Source organism: Moschus berezovskii, chromosome 9, assembly GCF_049115385.1.
Source record: "Moschus berezovskii isolate FMDL1 chromosome 9, NW_MosBer_1.0, whole genome shotgun sequence".
NCBI lineage: Eukaryota > Metazoa > Chordata > Mammalia > Artiodactyla > Moschidae > Moschus > Moschus berezovskii.
Window position 1 is genome coordinate 48,087,185 of NC_142468.1, and position 20,775 is coordinate 48,107,959.

The following is a 20,775-nucleotide window of genomic DNA, read 5'->3' on the forward strand; positions in this document are numbered from 1 at the left end:
CCTCCACATACCAAAAAAAAAAAAGCTTTTTGTTGACTATTTCTGCAAGATTTCTTAGAAAGGTAGCCGTTACCCTAATGAATATCTTTACTTCTTTGAAGTTCATCTCTTTTTTCTTTTTGTCCTTCAGTCATCTAAAAATTATAATTTGATGCATACTACTACCTATATTATATTGGCTGCCTAACCATTTATCATTTAGGGTTAAAGTGAAGGTGAAAAAGAAAGTTCAGTATAGATTATTGTTTTGATACCGACAGCTACTGTCTTTAACTTACTGTATTCATAGTCACAGTTTCTAAAGAAGTACAGGTATTTTTACCAGCTAGGTAAAATATTATATTTCTTAGAGTGACTTAGAAATTCTGTTTCTGGGTTTCAGTGTCAGTGTTTTATTTTTTTAGTTAATATCAAATACTTAAACTTTTAATCCTGACATTCCAACTGATTGTTTAATTCCTGAGTCACTAGTTCTGAAGAACATTTTAATATAAATTCCAAAAGGTGACAACTTCTTTTTAAGTGTTGTATCTTTAATTTTTAGGTATATTGAGACATATTCAATGAAATTCTGACCAAATTTAGGAGGGTCATATTCATGACTTTGATCTATTTTCCTTTTAACAAACAACAAAAATTTTGCTGTTTGTAATTTTAACCAACTGACAACAAAAGCACCATAGTAATGCTAATTTGATATTGAAACTGGTTAAAAATCTAATGGGATGAACAGTATTATTTAGTGAAATGTTAAATTTTCCTCTTTGCCCTTTGATTTTTCACATCTTTACTATTTTCATCCCTATATTTTCCATTGGAATTATGAGACATAATTTTATTAATATCTTTAAAATTAATTCTTTATATTTATTGTTAATTTTTATTGGGGTACAGTTTACAATGATGTTAATTTCAGGTGTACAGCAAAGTGAATCTGTTATACATGTCCATACATCTACTCTTTTTTAGATTCTTTTCCAAGTACTGAGTAGAGTTCACTGTGCTATACAGTAGGTCTTTATTAGTTATCTATAATATATATATTGTACTGTGTGTGTGAATCCTGTTCTCCCAGTAATATATTTTATTATAAAACTGACTTCTATTTCTTAGTAATTTTATAGTATTTTTTTGCGTTTACTCAATCAGAAATTAGATCTATGATACATTTTGAAAGGAAAAATTATCTTATGGATGATTTAACTTCATCATAAAATCCTTATTTAATGATACTGTAAAGTATAATATAGGTTATACAGTTTTACATTGTATACTTGAAAAGTTTTACTGTTTTATTAAAAAAAGAAAAACATAAAGAAAAGTTAAGCTTAGTCAAACAAAATTTAAAAGGAGTTCTATTGCTTTGTTTCTTATTGGTGCTAAAAGTTACATAAAGACTTATAAAAATCAACAATAGAGCAAAAGTTGAATTTGCATTTAAAATATGTATGTATTATATTTTTCCAATTAGGGCACTAAAGCATGCTAAAGGTAAGATGTTTTTAAAAATACAAGAGATGATTTTTAATTACAAAAATATGTAGTGCCACCCAGAGACAACATTTTGACCATTTTCAGTTCCGTTCAGTTCAGTCACTCAGTCATGTCTGACTCTTTGCAACCCCATGAATCACAGCATGCCAGTCCTCCCTGTCCATCACCAACTCCTGGAGTCCACTCAAACCCACCTCCATCGAGTCAGTGATTCCATCCAGCCATCTCATTTTCTGTCGTCCCCTTCTCCTCCCGCCCCCAATCCCTTCCAGCATCAGAGTCTTTTCCAGTGAGTCAACTCTTCACATGAGGTGGCCTAAGTATTGGAGCTTCAGCTTCAACTTCAGTCCTTCCAATGAACACCCAGGACTGATCTCCTTTAGGATGGACTGGTTGGATCTCCTTGCAGTCCAAGGGACTCTCAAGAGTCTTCTCTAGCACCACACTTCAAAAGCATCAATTCTTCGGTGCTCAGCTTTCTTCACAGTCCAACTCTTACATCCATACATGACCACTGGAAAAACCATAGCCTTGACTAGACGGACCTCTGTTGGCAAAGTAATGTCTCTGCTTTTTAATATGTTATCTAGTTTGGTCATAACTTTCCTTCCAAGGAGTAAGCATCTTTTAATTTCATGGCTGCAATCAGCATCCACAGTGATTTTGGAGCCCCCAAAATAAAGTCTGACACTGTTTCCACTGTTTCCCCATCTATTTGCCATGAAGTGATGGGACCAGATGCCATGATCTTAGTTTTCTGAATGTTGAGCTTTAAGCCAACTTTTTCACTCTCCTCTTTCACTTTCATCAAGAGGTTTTTGAGTTCCTCTTCACTTTCTGCCGTAAGGGTGGTGTCATCTGCATATCTGAGGTTCAGTTCAGTTCAGTTCAGTCGCTCAGTCGTGTCCGACTCTCCGCGACCCCATGAATCACAGCACGCCAGGCCTCCCTGTCCATCACCAACTCCCGGAGTTCACTCAAACTCATGTCCAACTCCCGGAGTTCACTCAAACTCATGTCCACAGAGTCGGTGATGCCATCCAGCCATCTCATTCTCCGTCGTCCCCTTCTCCTCCCGCCCCCAACCTTTCCCAGCATCAGAGTCTTTTTCCAGTGAGTCAACTCGTCGCATGAGGTGGCCAAAGTATTGCAGTTTCAGCTTTAGCATCAGTCCCTCCAATGAACATCCAGGATTGATCTCCTCTAGAATGGACTGGTTGGATCTCCTTGCAGTATAAGGGACTCTCAAGAGTCTTCTCCAACACCACAGTTCAAAAGCATCGATTCTTCGGCGGTCAGCCTTCTTCACAGTCCAACTCTCACATCCATACATGACCACGGGAAAAACCATTGCCTTGACTAGACGGACCTTGGTTGGCAAAGTAACGTCTCTGCTTTTTAATATACTATCAAGGTTGGTCATAACTTTCCTTCCAAGGAGCAAGCGTCTTTTAATTTCATGGCTGCAATCAGCATCTGCAGTGATTTTGGTTAGTTAATAGTATTTCCTACCAAGTTCTTAGTTATTTTTGCTGTTTAAGTGTGTGTGCACACATGTGTTTGTTGCGATAATAACATGCATGGATATTTGCATCCTGCTTGTTTGGCAACTTACGGGATCCTTTGAATCTGAATCAGTATTTGTAAACCACCAGGTTGTTACCAGTATTCACCTGCAGATCCTATAATGGTAAGTGATCCTTCAAAAATATTCCCTCTGTGCTATGACTTTATTCAAATGCAATGTGCTTTTAGATTGAGCAAAGATATTTACCTGATCCTATTGGTGGGCTCTGTGGAAGAGCCAGATGCCTTTTCCTGGATAATGTAAACAACCTGTCAATTCTTGTCTTGCTAGAGCAGAACATCAGAGGCTGTATTTAATCTCCAGGGTATACTATTCTCCGTGTTTTTCCAGCCCTTTCTTCTAAGTAGCTTCAAACCCCATTGCCCATCCCCTGTTGTGCAGGCTGTATTGCAGTCTTGGGAGTTGTGTACTCTTTAATGGGTATAGACTGAGAAGGTGTGGGAAACAAGAGGCAGCATCACTGCCTTGGGAAGCCATTTACCATGAACTAGAAAGTGAATAACAGCCTTGCTGGCCAGCAGCCTAGGGCTCACATTTCTGATGTTGGGGTTGTAACAGTGTATGGTTCCTAGAAATATCCTCCCATTTCTTCCTTAGTCAGGTTACAGTTTAAGAGTTTAGACACTAGTCACTGACTAGACTGAATACCTCTCAGTCTATTTAACTGCTGTAAGCTTAGGCAAAATCCCTCCCAGATATAGGAAGAGATTTGATTGCCACACCTGATTTATAGCACTGCTATGATTTCACATCCTTTTTTGGTTTTTGTGGCTATTTCCACAGGAGATCAGAATAGATCATGTACAGCTGGCTACCTCCCATCATACCCCACAAATCATCTCAGTTACATTTGAATCAGGAGGTAAAATATTTCTGTCAGGTCACTAAGATGAATGCATGCCTAATGCTCAGGAAAATTTAAAATATTGCTCTCAGGGTACCAATTATAAGCAGAATACAATTCACCTTCAGAGTTGTGATCATTATGGCATTAACTGCTATGCACTTCCACTCAGTGTTCACAGATCAGTTGGATGTTGTAATAAACTGTCATACTTAAAGTAACCAAGCACACATCCTATACACTAACTCTCCTTAAATACCGATAACTCATACTGCTTTCACTTGGTTTCATTAAGCACTTAGGGACCAACTCCTGTGTACAAGAAAACATTATGCTAGAGGTGAGCTGGATGAAATGGCAACTAAGTGTTCTGGAAGAAACAGATACATATGCAATATATAATATACAATATTAGAGAGGGAGGAGAATAAATTAGAAGATCACCCTGGTGGTTAAGAGAGATGCTTCTGAACTTGCATTGCCTGGACTCTAATCCTTAATCACCTTACTTGCTCTGTGACCTTAGGGAGAAAAAAATCAGAAAAGGAAAATCTATTTAATTACAACAAGTACAGAGGGAGAATGAGACTTTAGAAGCACTGGAAAAAGAAAAAACAAACATAACATTCCTAAGGCTACCTGGTTTACATGGCGTTCTTGTGCTATTCTTGGCAGAAACAACAGCTTTCCACCTGGTATTCATACTTTCAGAGGTCATTATACATTTTCAGATATATCATGACTAAACTCCAGTTCACATTTGTTTTGTTAGGATATTCAGATTTTAGAGAAATATTTGAGGTTTTTATATTTGGGAGATAAGAAATAGTGTGATTCTGTGATTTTTAGATTATCTCAAGGTGCAAAATATTTTGTTCCTTCTGACTATGATATGTGAAATGCTTTGTCATATTGGATTCAGGGCAGAAAGGTCATTTTTTGCTTCTACATCCCCTACTTTGTTTTTCTGCTTCCAATACCTACTCTTCTCAATCCATCCTTACACCACCTCAGAGTCATCTTCCCAGATTCACCTGATGGCATCACTTCCCTCTGCAGAAATTTCAGCCAACTTCATAAACTCCTTAGCTAAAGATCAACAAAATCTGCTCTTGATCTACTTTTCCTTGATCATTTTCTGCTACTTTCTCACTTTCCATCCTCTTTCCTCTTGATGCAACCCCCAGTCACTCCACTAACATTGATTTTGTTACAGTCACACAATGTTTATTTGTCAAGTCCAATAGTTATTTTAGTTTCTTATAAGACTCTTTCAATGCACCTATCAGCATCAGTCATCCTTAACCCTTCAAATCTCCTATTCCATGGGTTCCCTAATTCCACTGGCCTAGCTTTCTTTTAACCTATCATTTTAAATTTTATCTCAGCCCTAGAATTCACTTATTTTTCTTCCTATTTAATCTCCAGGGTATACTATTCTCTGGGTTCACTGCTAATCTCCAGGGTTCACTATATGTTGGTATTTCCCAGGTTCCATTTCCTGACACTGTTCTTCATTCTACTTGATTTCCCTGGATAACCTTATCCATTCTCATGGTTTTGAAATGATACCCAGATTGAAGTATTAAGCCCAGGTCTCCAACAACCTGGTGGACATTCTTACATGAAAGCTTTACAGGTGCCTTAAACAACTGAATGCATAATCCCCGCTTTAATTCCCTTTCTTCTTTTTAGTTCCTAGCTCACTTGGCAGAAGTGTCATTCACCTAGTCACCCAAACTAAAGACTTGGAATGTAACCACTTCTCTTTCTTATCTCTCACTCATCAAGAACAGTTTTTTCTCTCAAGATTCAGAAATGCCTAAGTGGTAGACAAATTGCTGAGATATGAGGGCAAAATGGGATCAGATTGTGCACTGAAAATTTCTTTATTCCATGGATGTTTTATCTTTTCACTTTTAGCACAAGCTGTGCTTTCAATTTTTAAGTCTTTTGTTAGAGTTCAAATGAAACAGGTTTTCCTGAGAGAAGTAACAGAATTGAATACTTGATGTTTCTGATGTCGGTAAATGATACTGTTATTCAAGGTTTAAAAGAAATGATCTTTAAGCGTAAAGCTGGCATAATTTAATTTGTCTTCACTGTTCATTTGTTTGCTTAATTAAATCCAGGATTTAGCAAAATCTCAGAAAATAAAACTGCTTGTGGAAACTACTCCTTAATGACAAAAGCTCACAAACTGGACTCAGGTCAGATGTTAAGTTGACTTCTTTAATCATTGTGCAATGAAAGGAGGGAAAGGAGGGCTTCCTGTTCACCTCACTGATGTGAGAGGAGTGCAAGTGTGGAAGAACATTCTGGTTGCAATACAGCACTTCAGGAACTAAAATCATTCAGGACAGAGTTGCCAGAGATGATAGACTCCTGGATTATTGCTTTTCGACAGCGTGAGAAATTATGCACATGCCCCTGTGACAAATCACATTCTAAATAAACCACTTCACATTTGTGAATGAGAAATTTTTAAAAGGCTGGAATTGCATTCTCTTTCAGTTAGAGATTGTAAGAGCTTTCTCTCCTTTTCACAGATACAGTTGAGGAATTGTTTAATTGCTGATGTTAGAGGATATGCTGCTATGTGAATTAATTAGTTTCTGTTTTTAAAGCGCTTAGTGTTTTTGTCTTGCAGGCATTTTTCCTGTCTGTCTTCTAAATACATGTGCCCCGGTGTCCCTGCTGTAATGAGCACCTTGCTGGCAAATATAAATGCTTTCTATGCTCACACAACCATTTCAACAAATGTGCAAGTTTCTGCCTCAGATCGATTTGCTGCTACCAACTTCGGAGTAAGTATTATCATTTGAACTAAAAATTTCTCATAACTTATTATAGTTAGATTTTCAAGGAGTTTTGGATTCCACATATCTTAGAATTTTTCTTCAGAATATACATCTTAGGGAGAATCTCTTAGTACATGCTCATTCACACAGTTGTGTCCAATTCTTTGTAACCCCGTGAACTGTACCCACCAGGCTCCTCTGTCCATGGGATTTCCCAGACAAGAATACTTGAGCGGCTTGCCATTTCCTTCTCTAGGAGATCTTCCCGACCCAGGAATCGAAGCTGAGTCTCCTGCATTGGGAGGCGGATTCTTTACTGCTGAGTTACCAAGGAAGCCCTTGTCTCAGTATGATAGACTAAAGTTAACAGTTTGACAGAGAGTAGGCATCTTCATTAGATTAAATCTTCATATAAGTAATGGCTTTTCCAATGGAGGAAAACATATTTTATAATAGAGTAGTAGAATTTATAGGAAATGTCCCCATGTATGCAAATTTTCAGATATTGTTCCCTGGTAAATGTGAGCTCAGTTGGCTTCTCTAGCACCATTTGGGCTCCATTTACACTTATGGATTTCTACTGGTACTAATGGATAAGGACATATTATCTAAGTGAAAATGAAAAAGTGTTAGGTGTATAAAGAGACTGAGAAAACTATCTGTACCTAATTAAGACTGTCCACCTGATATATTCAAATGCATTTAATGGCATGTTATATGTGGAATTTAGAAAGATGATAATGATAACCCTGTATACGAGGCAGCAAAAGAAACACAGATGTATAGAACAGTCTTTTGGACTCTGAGGGAGAGGGTGAGGGTGGGATGATTTGGGAGAATGGCGTTGAAACATGTATATTCTCATATGTGAAATGAATCGCCAGTCCAGGTTCAATGCATGATACAGGATACTCAGGACTGGTGTATTGGGATGAACCAGAGGGATGGGATGGGGAGGGAGGTGGGAGGGGGGTTCAAGATGGGGAACACATGTACACCTGGGGCAGATTCATGTCAGTGTATGGCAAAACCAATACAATAATGTAATTAGCCTCCAATTAAAATAAAAAAATTAAAAACAAAATATAACATGTTGAAAAGTAAATATGGAGGATCCTAAGGAGTCTCAAGTATTTATCTGTTGTATCTGATGCTGGAACCCATTCTCTATAAGCATAATTAAATTGAAATTGATAAGATCAGAAATAAGATATAAATTTATGGTAATCCCAGTAAAGTGATAAAAGATCTAAACTGAGAGTTGGTGGAGATGGGATTGTAAAGAAAAATTCCAGAGCTATTCAGAGCATAGAATCAACAGTTCTTTGTGTCTTTAGGTATGTGAACAGTGAGGGGAAGGGAAAGATGCCTGAAATATTACCCAGATTTTTACCAAAGCCTTTGGTAGGCAGCAGCTTTCTCTCAATAACCGTATAAGACAAGTAGTTCTATACTCATTTGTTTGTTGAGGAAACTAAGATCCATTGTAGGAAAGTGGTTTCCATGACACCATAGTTTCTCTTCTCACTGAACTTCCTAATTGGTTCACTGAATAGATTTTTATTATTGATTATGTTGTTAGAAATCAAGTTTTGAGGTGTGTATCATAGAGTAGAAACAAATGAGCCCTAACCAATAAAAGGTTGTAAAGCGCTGCTCTGTCTACTCTTTCCTTGTCCTTTACATCTAAAAGAAAGTACATGGGAAGTGTGTGAGATCACTTGGAATGAATTAAAGGAGAAGGTAATTATTATTTATTGACAAATCAAAATAAATATGAATAGAACAGAACACTTTCTGGGTTAGGAGTCATGGAGTTTGAGTTTGTATTCAAGTTTAGCAAGTCAGTTCAGTCATTTAAGCCTCAGTATCTCAGTACATTCAGTGAGGATAGAAATTTTTGCTCTAACATGTTTCTCAAGTTTAATAGGGAAATCAAATGAAGTAAAAGATGAACTAGTTTTTAAGACTTCAAAGTTCTCTCTAAATATAAGGTTTGAAGATTTCATCTTTCCTGACCACCTACAGTATATACAATACAACATCAGCTACTTTTGTTAGACAGATTGACTCTTGTAAGATCTGGCACCAAAGAAAACTCCCTAACCAGCTCAACAAAATACTGTTATGGCCATTACCAGATCATAGAACAGTTTTTGTTATGAAAACCTCATCTTGATAACAATATTCATTGTCTTGGGATTTTGCCTGCAACATCAAGCATTTGGTGTTATGAAATTGTTTTGCTTTTAATATTCTGCCTGGGTATACTGTAGAGAATAAGCCAATCTTGTGGAACACTGAGCCTGTCTACCTCTGAGGAAAAGCTGTGTTTATATGATTAATTTCCACTGTAAAAACCACCTGGAGGAAAATGAGATAGCAAGCTTCATGCTGACCTGAAGAAGAGGAGCCAAACTGAAATAGTAGCGACGTAATTATTAAAAAGTTCACTTTGCAAATCAAGTAACTTATAGAAGATGATCAAATAAATAAGAAGTCTTTTTTCAGACTACATCTTGATAACTTGGTGATTTGATATATAAATTTGGCTAGATTTTTCTCTACCTATTGAAAATAATCCAGTGTGCTCAGGAAAATACATATACAAAAGTATAACGTTCCCTGAATCCACTTGGTCTGAAGTTCTTAAATCTGATTTCTGAAGCTGATACTGTCAGTTGTGACTCAGATAGAGACACCATTAGAGAGCCCCTTTTTTATCTTGCCCAAAGGTGTAATCTAGACACATTTAATCTCAAAAAAAAAAAAAAAGAGTGGAAAAGTTTTCTTACCTATAAGGATTGTAAAGCAAACATATATTTAAGAAAAGAAAACAACCACTCTACCAAATCCAGAGTTTTTGTGTGCAGTGCTATTTAAAGTTATGGTTTAGATGAAAAATGTTTAAGAATAAAGTAAAAAGTATAGAACATGTGTGTGTCAAGAGGAAGAGCAAGCAAAGTTCACTGAGGAAAATTGTTAGACAAATTGAGTAAAAAAGATAATAAAAATCTGACATTATGAAAGACAAGGGAAAAATATTTTAAAAAAGAGGAGTGTATTGCTTTGTCGACTGTTGCAAAAAGTCCAAGTAAGATCCAGAAAGAAATGAGGTTTTGGCAGTTAGGAGGTCATTGCTAAGTGAAGTGGTTGAGATTAAAGCCTAATTTCTTAGAAATCCTCAATGAATGGCGTGTATGAATAGTGATACAAATTAGGTTTGTTTATTCCCTAAAATATAATGCAATCATTTAAAAAATCAAGTTTTTTTTAAATTTCAGTAACTTAAAAATCAAGTTTTTAAAGGAATGTGTATATAATTGAGCAATGCCCATGAAATAATGACAAATAAAAACATATACATACAAAACTCTGCAGATACTCTAATTCCAACATTGAAAACACACACACACATACATATATGTACATACATAGTTACTGGTTTAGAAACAAGCCTGAAAGAAAATGTACCAAAATGCCAAGGGTGCAACCACTTGGTAGGAAATAGATAATTTTTTTTGATGTGTGTATTTGAGGGGGGGGTTGTATTCATCTATATATTAAAGTTGTACATTTTTCTATATTATATTTTTAAGACTTTGATACTGGGAAGGATTGGGGGCGGGAGGAGAAGGGGATGACAGAGAATGAGATGGCTGGATGGCATCATCAACTCGATGGACATGAGTTTGAGTGAACTCCGGGAGTTGGTGATGGACACGGAAGCCTGGCGTTTTGTGATTCATGGGGTCGCAAAGAGTTGGACACGACTAAGCGACTGGACTGAACTGAACTGAAGTTATAATAATGAAAAAATAGAGAAAAAATATGAGAGAATTGAGACTAATCTGTTAAGCAACTTGAATGAGATGGTAAGAGAGATTGGTTAAGATTGAAAGGCTTTGTCATTAAAAAAAACATGTTATTTTTACTGTCTGGTAGGGTAGGATTTTTTAGTGTTTAATAAAATACACTGAACATATTTATACGTTGTTAGGACAGGAACTAGCTGCAAGAGTAGTGTTGCAGAATTATCAGATGGAGCATAAGTGATTCCATAACATTCCAGAGGACAAAGAAGTAAACATGGTCAAGAGGACTGAAGGAGAAGCAGTCTTTGAAATTAAAAAAAGGACAAGTTCTGCTCTGAGATTTGAGGGAATGTTGTGTGAGTCCTTGCAGAGAGTGCTAAGTTTTTGATATAGCAGTGAAAATTTGATGAAGTCAAAATTTCCCTAATTATATTACATTACAGCATTTCCTAATCTTCTCTGATTGTTTACGCGACAAGAAATGTCCATGTATAAGATAAGGCCTATGATGGAGATGTGCGAGCTAGAGGTGGCTGGAAAAGGTTTGGTTAAGCTCCTGAAGGGAATATAAAGACGAATGCTTAGGGGCCTCATAACACAAGTTCCTGGTAAAGCTGAAGGTCTCATTTACATTTAGGAAGCATAAATCTGTTGTCATAATAATTCATGTGGCTGTGCATTTTTCTCAGAATTTCTCAGCATGCAGATTCTGATGTAGTAATAGATTCAGCATAAGGCAGAAATTTTGCCCCAAAAAAAGAGGCCGTGGAAGGGTTCAGTTCAGTTCAGTCACTCAGTCGTGTCTGACTTTTTGTGATCCCATGAATCACAGCACGCCAGGCCTCCCTGTCCATCACCAACTCCCGGGGTTCACTCAAACTCATGTCCATCGAGTCGGTGATGCCATCCAGCCATCTCATTCTCTGTCGTCCCCTTCTCCTCCCACCCCCAATCCCCGCCAGCATCAGAGTCTTTTCTAGTGAGTCAACTCGACGCATGAGGTGGCCAAAGTATTGCAGTTTCAGCTTTAGCATCAGTCCTTCTAATGAACACCCAGGATTGATCTCCTTTAGAATGGACTGGTTGGATCTCCTTGCAGTCCAAGGGACTCTCAAGAGTCTTCTCCAGCACCACAGTTCAAAAGCATCAATTCTTCAGCGACCAGCTTTCTTCACAGTCCAACTCTCACATTCATACATGACCACTGGAAAAACCATAGCCTTGACTAGACGGACCTTTGTTGGCAAAGTAATGTCTCTGCTTTTTAATATACTATCTAGGTTGGTCATAACTTTCCTTCCAAGGAGCAAGCGTCTTTTAATTTCATGGCTGCAATCAGCATCCACAGTGATTTTGGAGCCCAAAAAAATAAAGTCTGACACTGTTTCCACTGTTTCCCCATCTATTTCCCATGAAGTGAAGGGACCGGATGCCATGATCTTTGTTTTTTGAATGTTGAGCTTCAAGCCAACCTTTTCACTCACCTCTTTCACTTTCATCAAGAGGCCTTTGAGTTCCTCTTCACTTTCTGCCATAAGGGTGGTGTCATCCGAATATCTGAGGTTATTGATATTTCTCCCAGCAATCTTGATTCTAGCTTGTGCTTCTTCCAGCCCAGCGTTCCTCATGATGTACTCTGCATAGAAGTTAAATAAGCAGGGTGACAATATACAACCTTGACATACTCCCTTTCCTATTTGGAACCAGTCTGTTGTTTCATGTCCAGTTCTAACTGTTGCTTCCTGACCTGCATACAGTTTTCTCAAGAGGCAGGTCAGGTGGTCTGGGATTCCCATCTCTTTCAGAATGTTCCACAGTTTATTGTGATCGACACAGTCAAAGGCTTTGGCATAGTCAATGAAGCAGAAATCGATGTTTTTCTGGAACTCTCTTGCTTTCTTCATGATCCAGAGAATGTTGGCAATTTGATCTCTGGTGCCTCTGCCTTTTCTAAAACCTGCTTGAACATCTGGAAGTTCACGGTTCACATATTGCTGAAGCCTGGCTTGGAGAATGTTGAGCATGACTTTACTAGTGTGATGGAAGGGTTAGGTAATCAAAAAAAGCTGAAGTGACTCACTGTGGAATCTAGGTTTGATAAATGGAATCATGAGAGTGACATAGACAAAGATTGGGTAGAAACATAACGCTGCTGCTGTGCTTAGTCACTCAGTTATGTCTGACTCTTTGCAACGCCATGGACGGTAGCCCTCCAGGCTCCTCTGTCCATGGGGATTCTCTAGGCAAGAATACTGGAGTGGGTTGCCATGCCTTCCTCCAGGGGATCTTCCCAACCTGGGGATCAAACCCGAGTCCCCTGTGTCTCCTGCATTCTTTACCCGCTGAGCCATCAGGGAAGAGCCGTCTTCCATATCTAGGAGAAGATTGTTGAAAATTGAGTGTAAAACAGTGTTGTCCTAGAGCTAGTTTGTGCCTGCTGACAGACAATGATTGCTGAATTTTAAAGAATATTGCAAGCTGGTTGTTGAATATAGCCATCTTTGAAACCAGAAATAGAGTATTTGCATCATGAAAATTGATAAATGCTAAAAATCAAGGCTTTATTCTTTTGAAGAAATGGTTTTTCAGCACACCCTTGTGTGCAAAGATTGCTGGGAGTCAAGAAGATCAAAGAATTTGATTGAAAAAAAATATCTTTATTGGTGTTGAAAACCCCATAGGTAGAACAAGAGTTGAAAAGAAGAATTTCCATTAGGTGGGAGTCTGTTTTTCAACTCTGGAGAAAATAATTTAGGAACTTTAGTGAGTATTTTAAGACGGTAGCCCACCAGACTCCTCTGTCCATGGGATTTCCCAGGCAAGAATACTGGCATGGGTTGCCATTTTCTCCAGGTGATCTTCCCACCCCAGGGATCAAACCCATGTCTCCAGCATAGGCAGGCAGATTCTTTAACACTGAGTCACCTGGGTGGCCCTATATTAAGACTCAAACAGCAAATAAATTATTAGTAAAATTTATGTTTATCTAGCCCAATTTTTTTTTCTTAAGCATAGACACCTTCTTTAACATAGCTGCTGCTGCTAAGTCACTTCAGTCGTGTCCGACTCTGTGTGACCCCATAGATGGAAGCCCACCAGGCTCCCCCTTCCCTGGGATTCTCCAGGCAAGAACACTGGAGTGGGTTGCCATTTCCTTCTCCAGTGTGTGAAAGTGAAAAGTGAAAGTGAAGTCGCTCAGTTGTGTCTGACCCTTAGCGACCCCACGGACTGCAGCCCACCAGGCTCCTCCATCCATGGGATTTTCTAGGCAAGAGTACTGGAGTGGCTTGCCATTGCCTTCTCCGTTAGTGCCCCGCAAAACAAATACCCTGCATCACTGATGGAATGAACATGAACTTGGGCAAACTCTGGGAGATGGTGAGGGACAGGGAGGCCAGGTGTGCTGCAGTTCATGGGGTCGCAGAGAGACCAGCACAACTGGGCAACTAAACAGCAACAACAATCCCTTGTTATTACATGTATTCTTTTATTTATCCACTTATTCATCAAATGCATATTTATGTGATACTTCATGTAAGCCATGATGGCCGGTAGTAGAGGGACTGAAAGATAGATGTTGACCTCTGTTCTCTGAGGCCTATACTCTAATGGGATAGTCAGATAACTGTGTGTGACAATAACCATAAATCACTCCCCAAATGGGGTGTCAAAGGAGCTCATATTTATAAAGGTGCTTTGACATTGAGGAGGAGAAAGTGATTGATACTCTTCAGAGGCTCATGGAAGCTTGCCAAAAGGAACAGTACTTTTAGGGGTGAGTTGTATTTTTCAAGTCCAAGAAATAGTAGGAAAACTACCTGGGTCTTCAAAGTAAAGACAAGGAGAAGATGCGAAAGTAAAAGGGTGTATAGTGTGCCTACCAAGTAGGGCAGATAGAATAAAAGATGGAAATATAAGAGAGTGTTGTGTTGCTGGATTGACATCAGATGACTGAGGGCCTTTAATGCCCACTAAGATATTTGGACTGGATTCTTGAGGAATCCTGTAGAATCTGTTTGAATTTCTGACTTAGAAAGTTCACTCTGTAAAGGAAAATTTGGAGGTGAAAGAGAGCATCTGTATCAGGCAGGGATTCAGCTCTGTGGTGATGAATGGAAACTAGACTTGTGGTGGTGATCCCTATGAAATGTATACATATGTCAAACTATAACACTGTTCATCTGAAACTTATGTAATAATTTAAAAATTCAGCTCTTTCCCCTGATCACACAGCCAAGTTCTAACATGTGTGCTCCTTTTCCAAATCCCTGAGAAACATGAAATTTCTGATAAAATGACAAGAAATGCTTGCAATCATAGAAAATGAAAAAAACAAACAGAAAAAATCATGATTTCTAAAACAAATTGCAAAAAGAAAAAAAAAGAGAGAGAAAGGACCTGAGAAAATATTTGAAGAGGTAATAGCTGAAAACTTCCCCAACATGGGGAAAGCAAAGAGTCAGCTAAGTCTAGGAAACCCAGAGAGTCTCAGGCAGGATAAACCCAAGGAGGAACAGACCAAGATACATAGCAATCAAACTGACAAAAGTTAGCAAAGATAAAATATTAAAAGCATTAAGGGAAAAAACGATCAATAATATACAAGAGAACTCCCATCAGTCTATCAGCTGATTTCTCAACAGAAACTCCATAAACCAGAGGGAATGTTTATGTTGATGGAAGGGTACAGTATGTTTAAATTGATGAAAGGGAAGAACTACAACCAAGAACACTCTACCCAGCAAGACTCTCGCTCACATTTGATGAAGAAATCAAAAGCTTTCCAGACAAGCAAAAGTTAAGAGAATTCAACACCACCAAACCAGCTGTACAACAAATGCTAAAGGAACTTCTCTAGGCAGGAAACAAGGAAAAGATCTACAGAAAATAAACCCAGAACAATTAAGAAAATTGTAATAGGATTATACATATCAATAATTTCCTTAAATGTAAGTGGATTAAATGCACCAACCAAAGACAGGCTGGGTGGATGAAAACATGCACTTGTTTGTGTATGCACTTCCACTTAATATCACTCTGCTTGACCCCCCCCCCCAATTGTATGTAACTATTTTATATTGTGAAGTTAATCATGTTCCCATTATGACTTGCATCTTTTACTCTGTGGTGCTGGAGAAGACTCTTGAGAGTCCCTTGGACTACAAGGAGATCCAACCAGTCTATTCTAAAGGAGATCAATCCTGGGTGTTCATTGGAAGGACTGATGCTAAAGCTGAAACTCCAATACTTTGGCCACCTCATGTGAAGAGTTGACTCACTGGAAAAGACTCTGATGCTGGGAAGGATTCGGGGAGGGAGGAGAAGGGGACAACAAAGAATGAGATGGCTGGATGGCATCACTGACTCGATGGACATGAATCTGAGTGAACTCTGGGAGTTGGTGATGGACAGGGAGGCCTGGCGTGCTGTGATTCATGGGGTCGCAAAGAGTCGGACACGACTGAGTGACTGAACTGAAAATAGAAAAGTGCTTTAAAAATAAAAAAACAAAAAATGGAAGTAAGACTCAGAGTCAAGAAGAAGCCTATCTAAAGTTTAGTCAAACTGAGCAAAACATTAGGCTTTCTTGCTCAGTGGATGATAATATCTCAGTGCCTTTCAAGTTTGCCTATTAAGTGACTATATACTCTTTGAATTTATGTCATTTATTAATTAGTGTGTCATTGATAGCATTGTTTCATTTGCATTTTATAATTTTATGGTATCCCTGCAAATATCAATATTAATCTCAAATTTATAAGGAATGCAAATATGTTTCTAATATATTCATACAATTAGCATTAATTAAATTATCAAAAATTTATCAAAATAGCCTATTCATTAATTCTACTTGAAATGTTTCTGTTCAGCCTAAAGAATGACTGCTTTAGATATAATCTAGAAAATACTTTCTAGAAAATACAATTTTCTGGTCCAGGTCAGAATACGTTTATCGTATTCTCATAAATTTTGTAAAAACCTAAAAGCAGGTTGAACATGCAGCTAGGGCTCATCCCTGGGAAGCTGAATCAAGTGAAGACCCCCAGAGCTTAAACACCATTAGCTCAGGTAAATCTACCACTGCTTTTGGAGTGAGATACTGAGAATCACGCAGTTTGAGAGAGAAGCTGGGGATGATGCAGAGATTCCTTATCATCCTTTACACACCTTCCTTATAATCCTTCCACAATTCCCAGGGTCCTAGGGAAACTTACTAAGAGTGTCCTTGTGGGATAACAACTGCCTCCCCCTACTCAAAATACTCCATCTTTCCTTGGGCCAAAAGTGACCCACCAGCTGGTTTTGTATGGCATTTTAAAGTAGTTTTAAAAAATCGAAAGATTACCATTTTTTGATGCATGAAAATTATATGAAATCTACAATTCAGTATCCATAAGCAAAATTTTACTGGGAAACAACCATGCTCATTTATTTATATATTGTGTGTAGAAATTTGTGCTGCAATGGCAGAGTTTTGTAGTTGTGACAGAGACCACAGAGCTGCAAATACTTACTGTCTGGCTCTTCATAGGCAGTTTGCTGACCCCTGGTCTGGAGTTATTCTTATCAACTAATTGAAACTTAATTTTTGATAACAGATAATGCTTACTGCTAATGTTATAGATTTGGTCCCTGCCAAATACCAGGCATACCATGGCAGTTTCAGGAATGCGGCACGCCCCTTGGGAAACATTTTTTAATCACACAGTCTTTTCTTATTTCTCAAATCACACCATGTAGGTAATAGACCCCCTCTGATCTCACAAAGCCAATTTCACTCTAGTTAAATAGAAACATGGTAAATAAAATTAAATTTCAAGCTGTCCTGCTGTTTAAAAAATGTCTATGAAAATTCAGTCAGCAGCACACTTTTAATTTCTCATCATCTGATATTGTTTGGGATTTAGCAACAACAAGCCCAGTGGTTTTCTCCCCAGTTTTCTATTTTCTTTGAATGTAAATTGTCCAGCTGAGCACTGAAGACCTAGGTAGGAAGACCAAATGCATAATCTGTATCAGTCAGAATTTTGTTGAGCTGCATGAAACAGACTAAACAAAGTTAACTCAATATTTTTTTCCCATGTAACCTAAGTCCAGAGGTAGTAAGGATTTCAGGGCTAATACAGCTGCTCAGGATTGCAATGTTTTGAAAGGATGGACAGCCAGAATTAAGGGTGAAATGTAGGGGCTCCTAGTTCCCACCTCATCCTTTTTACCATTTGTTTAGCTTTCATCTTATAGCCTCAGTATATTTGACCTTCTCTTGCTTCCCTGGTGGCTCAGCGGTAAAGCATCTGCCTGCAATGCAGGAGACCCGGGTTCGATCCCTGGGTTGGGAAGATCCCCTGGAGAAGGAAATGGTAACCCACTCCAGTATTCTTGCCTGGAGAATCCCATGGACAGAGGAGCCTGGCAGGCTACAGTCCACGGGGTCGCAAAGAGTGGGACACGACTGAGCGACTTCACTTTCTTTCACTTTATCTAGTCTGAGTTTAAAGTGGAAAAAGGAGGGACACACAAAGAGCAAAAGGAAAAATGGCCTGACAAAGAATTATATGGCAAACACTAATATTATGCAACAAACTCTTCAGAACATTCTCTTATAATCTTTCTAAATAATAATTCACTGGTAATATTTTGGCTAGTTCTATCTCCTTTAATAAGCTGCTGCTGCTGCTAAGTCACTTCAGTCATGTCCCACTCTGTGTGACCCCCTAGACAGAACTATGCATCTTATTGGCCAAAACTTTGCTACATGGCCATTCCTAGAGTTAAAAAAAAAAAAATAGCCTGGGAAGGTAAGTGTTTCATAAAGGACACATATGACTCATGAAGTTCTATTAGTAAGGAAGAGAAGAGGAATGGATATTGGGCAGATGGCCAGATGAGTTGGCCCCAGTGTGTTTGGGTAATAGCATGGTTGACCAGAGTCATGTCAGCTGTCTTAATGATTCATACCAATCACAGAGGTCGCATTGGCATTCAGAGACTGACACAAACACATTGATTTTTATGATCATTGAATGATTAACTACTGTGACTTAAACTGATGATTGTACTGGCTCTTTTATTTTTCTATTTTGATTGAGAGTCACTGACCCACATCAGTGGGTTATGGGGGTTAATAAAGGGCAGTATAGGTCACCTCCTCCCCTAGGACAATATGATAGGGCATAAGAAAGAAAAGTCCAAGACATTCATTGTGTTTTTTGGCAGCTTTCCTGGAGAATCTTTCTTGCCTAATAAGATGACAAGCTTCTGGAAGACGAGTTTCATTTCTTAGGGTCCTTCATTGTCACCACAGGGGTTAATTAACACAGAAGCCATACTCAGACTTTGTTCACTGATGTATAAACCTGATAAAAGGCAGTTTATTCAGAAAATTGAAGTCTCAACTTAGGAACAATTTATCAACTCCTGTTAATATTCAGCTCATTTCATCAAGATACTCCAAGGAATATGTTACATACCCCATAAATCTACCTTATATGTGAAACTACTGGGAAAAATTTCTACTTTTGCTAATATATTACAGAGTGTAATGTAATATTTGCAGAATATTAATGTAAGGATAAGCCTTTAATGTCATCTAACCATCTCCCTATTTTTTTTCACTTTTGTTTAGAAATCAGGGACTCAGACTGGTTTTTGTCGACCTATAACTTTTTATGTGACATTACTGGTTTTTACCTTATCTAATTTGTTTAATTTATTCAATCCAGACCCCTATATCTTTATGATTATTAGCAAAACTACTTAATTCTTATCACCTATCATCTTCAAATCCTTCTCTGAAGAGGTCAGAGGAACAACATCAGAGGAAGGCATCAGTAGTTTTTGTTCACCTGATTTTTATACTTTTCTTAGCACTAAATCATAAATATACTGTAAAGGCAGTCAGTCCTTTAAGATTATGAAGTCTATTACCAAAAGGGAAATGCTTTTTGAAATTGATTTTGACAAAAAGAGCAGTTATTCCCACTTCCATAGATGGGAGAACTTTAAAAAACTATGGTTTAGTTTTGGAGAGATGGTGTGGCATGTGAGGGTTGTAGGGGGTTGGGTTATATTTTTCTTCCTGACTCATACTGCTGTGTTGTCTGGACTCTTTCTAACACAGCTCTCTGGATACTGTCTCATTCATCAGAGAGAGGCAGTGTGACTTACAGAAAGAGTGTGGATTTGGTGTCAGAGACCTGAGCTTGAATCACAGATATTGCACATACCAGCTCTATGATCTGGGAGAAATAACTGACAATTTTTGACCTTCCTTCCTATAAAATGGTTTTCTGTGGTGGCTTAGTGGTAAAGAATCTGCCTGCTGATGCAGGAGACATGGGTTCAATCCCTGGGTTGGGTAGATACCCTGGAGAAGAAAATGGCAACCCACTCCAATATTCTTGTCTGAAAAATCCTACAGACAAGGGAGCCTGGTGGGCTACAGTGCATGTGGTCACAGAAGAGACAGACATGAAGACTAAACACCCACACCTTCTATAAAATGGGGACTGTAACTCAGACCAGTTTTGTTGTGAGGACTACATTTAGAATGATCATTGATTTCCATTTTCCTATTTTGTGTTTGCTTTGTACAGAGGGAAAAATTCATAAAACTACTGGACCAGTTGCATAACTCTTTAAGAATTGACCTTTCAAAGTACAGGGTATGTACAAAATTATTTGCTTAAAGGTAAAATGCTGTGCTTGGCTCAGATCCTTTCTTGTCATATTGTAAAAAGGTTATCCACTGTGTAAGACAGAAGTGAAGATAATGATCTTGGAATCTTGTGTCCTGTCACAGTAGGCAGGTCTCCTAAATAATCAAGTAGACATCCCTTGTCCAGGCACCCCACTCCACTTCAGCCTACAACAATACTCTGTGTGTGTGTGTGTGTGTCCACCTATAGCTTTAAATATTTTAATAGTCATCAGATTGAGGGACCCCTTGCTACTTCATGAAGTAGAAGTATGTGGCCCAGGCCTCATCTTAAAAGCTCCCCCTTCTTTTGAGAAATCCTGCTGATACTTCCTCAGCTTCTGAGACTCCTTCTGTTCATCACTGCTTAGTTCACTCCCAGATCAATACAATGTGTGTTTGTGAAGCTGTCCAGAGTTCATTGTGAACAGTTCTATACCTCCAGGTGAAACACAGACTCACACACACAAATATATTCATGCATGTGTATGTATGTGTATAAAAACACACATATAATTTTAGTTACAGAATACCTT

General features: G+C 38.3%; 1 protein-coding gene across 2 annotated transcripts in view; it reads left to right on the forward strand.

Moving 5' to 3' along the window:
- The window catches only part of UNC13C (unc-13 homolog C), a 691,503-nt gene that overhangs the window by 377,498 nt on the left and 293,230 nt on the right, over nt 1–20,775 (forward strand). For both annotated transcript variants that reach the window (XM_055436715.2, XM_088839621.1), the window contains 2 exons: nt 6,577–6,733; nt 20,139–20,207. In XM_055436715.2, coding sequence (XP_055292690.2) covers nt 6,577–6,733; nt 20,139–20,207 — 226 coding nt within the window. The remainder of the gene's footprint in view (nt 1–6,576; nt 6,734–20,138; nt 20,208–20,775) is intronic.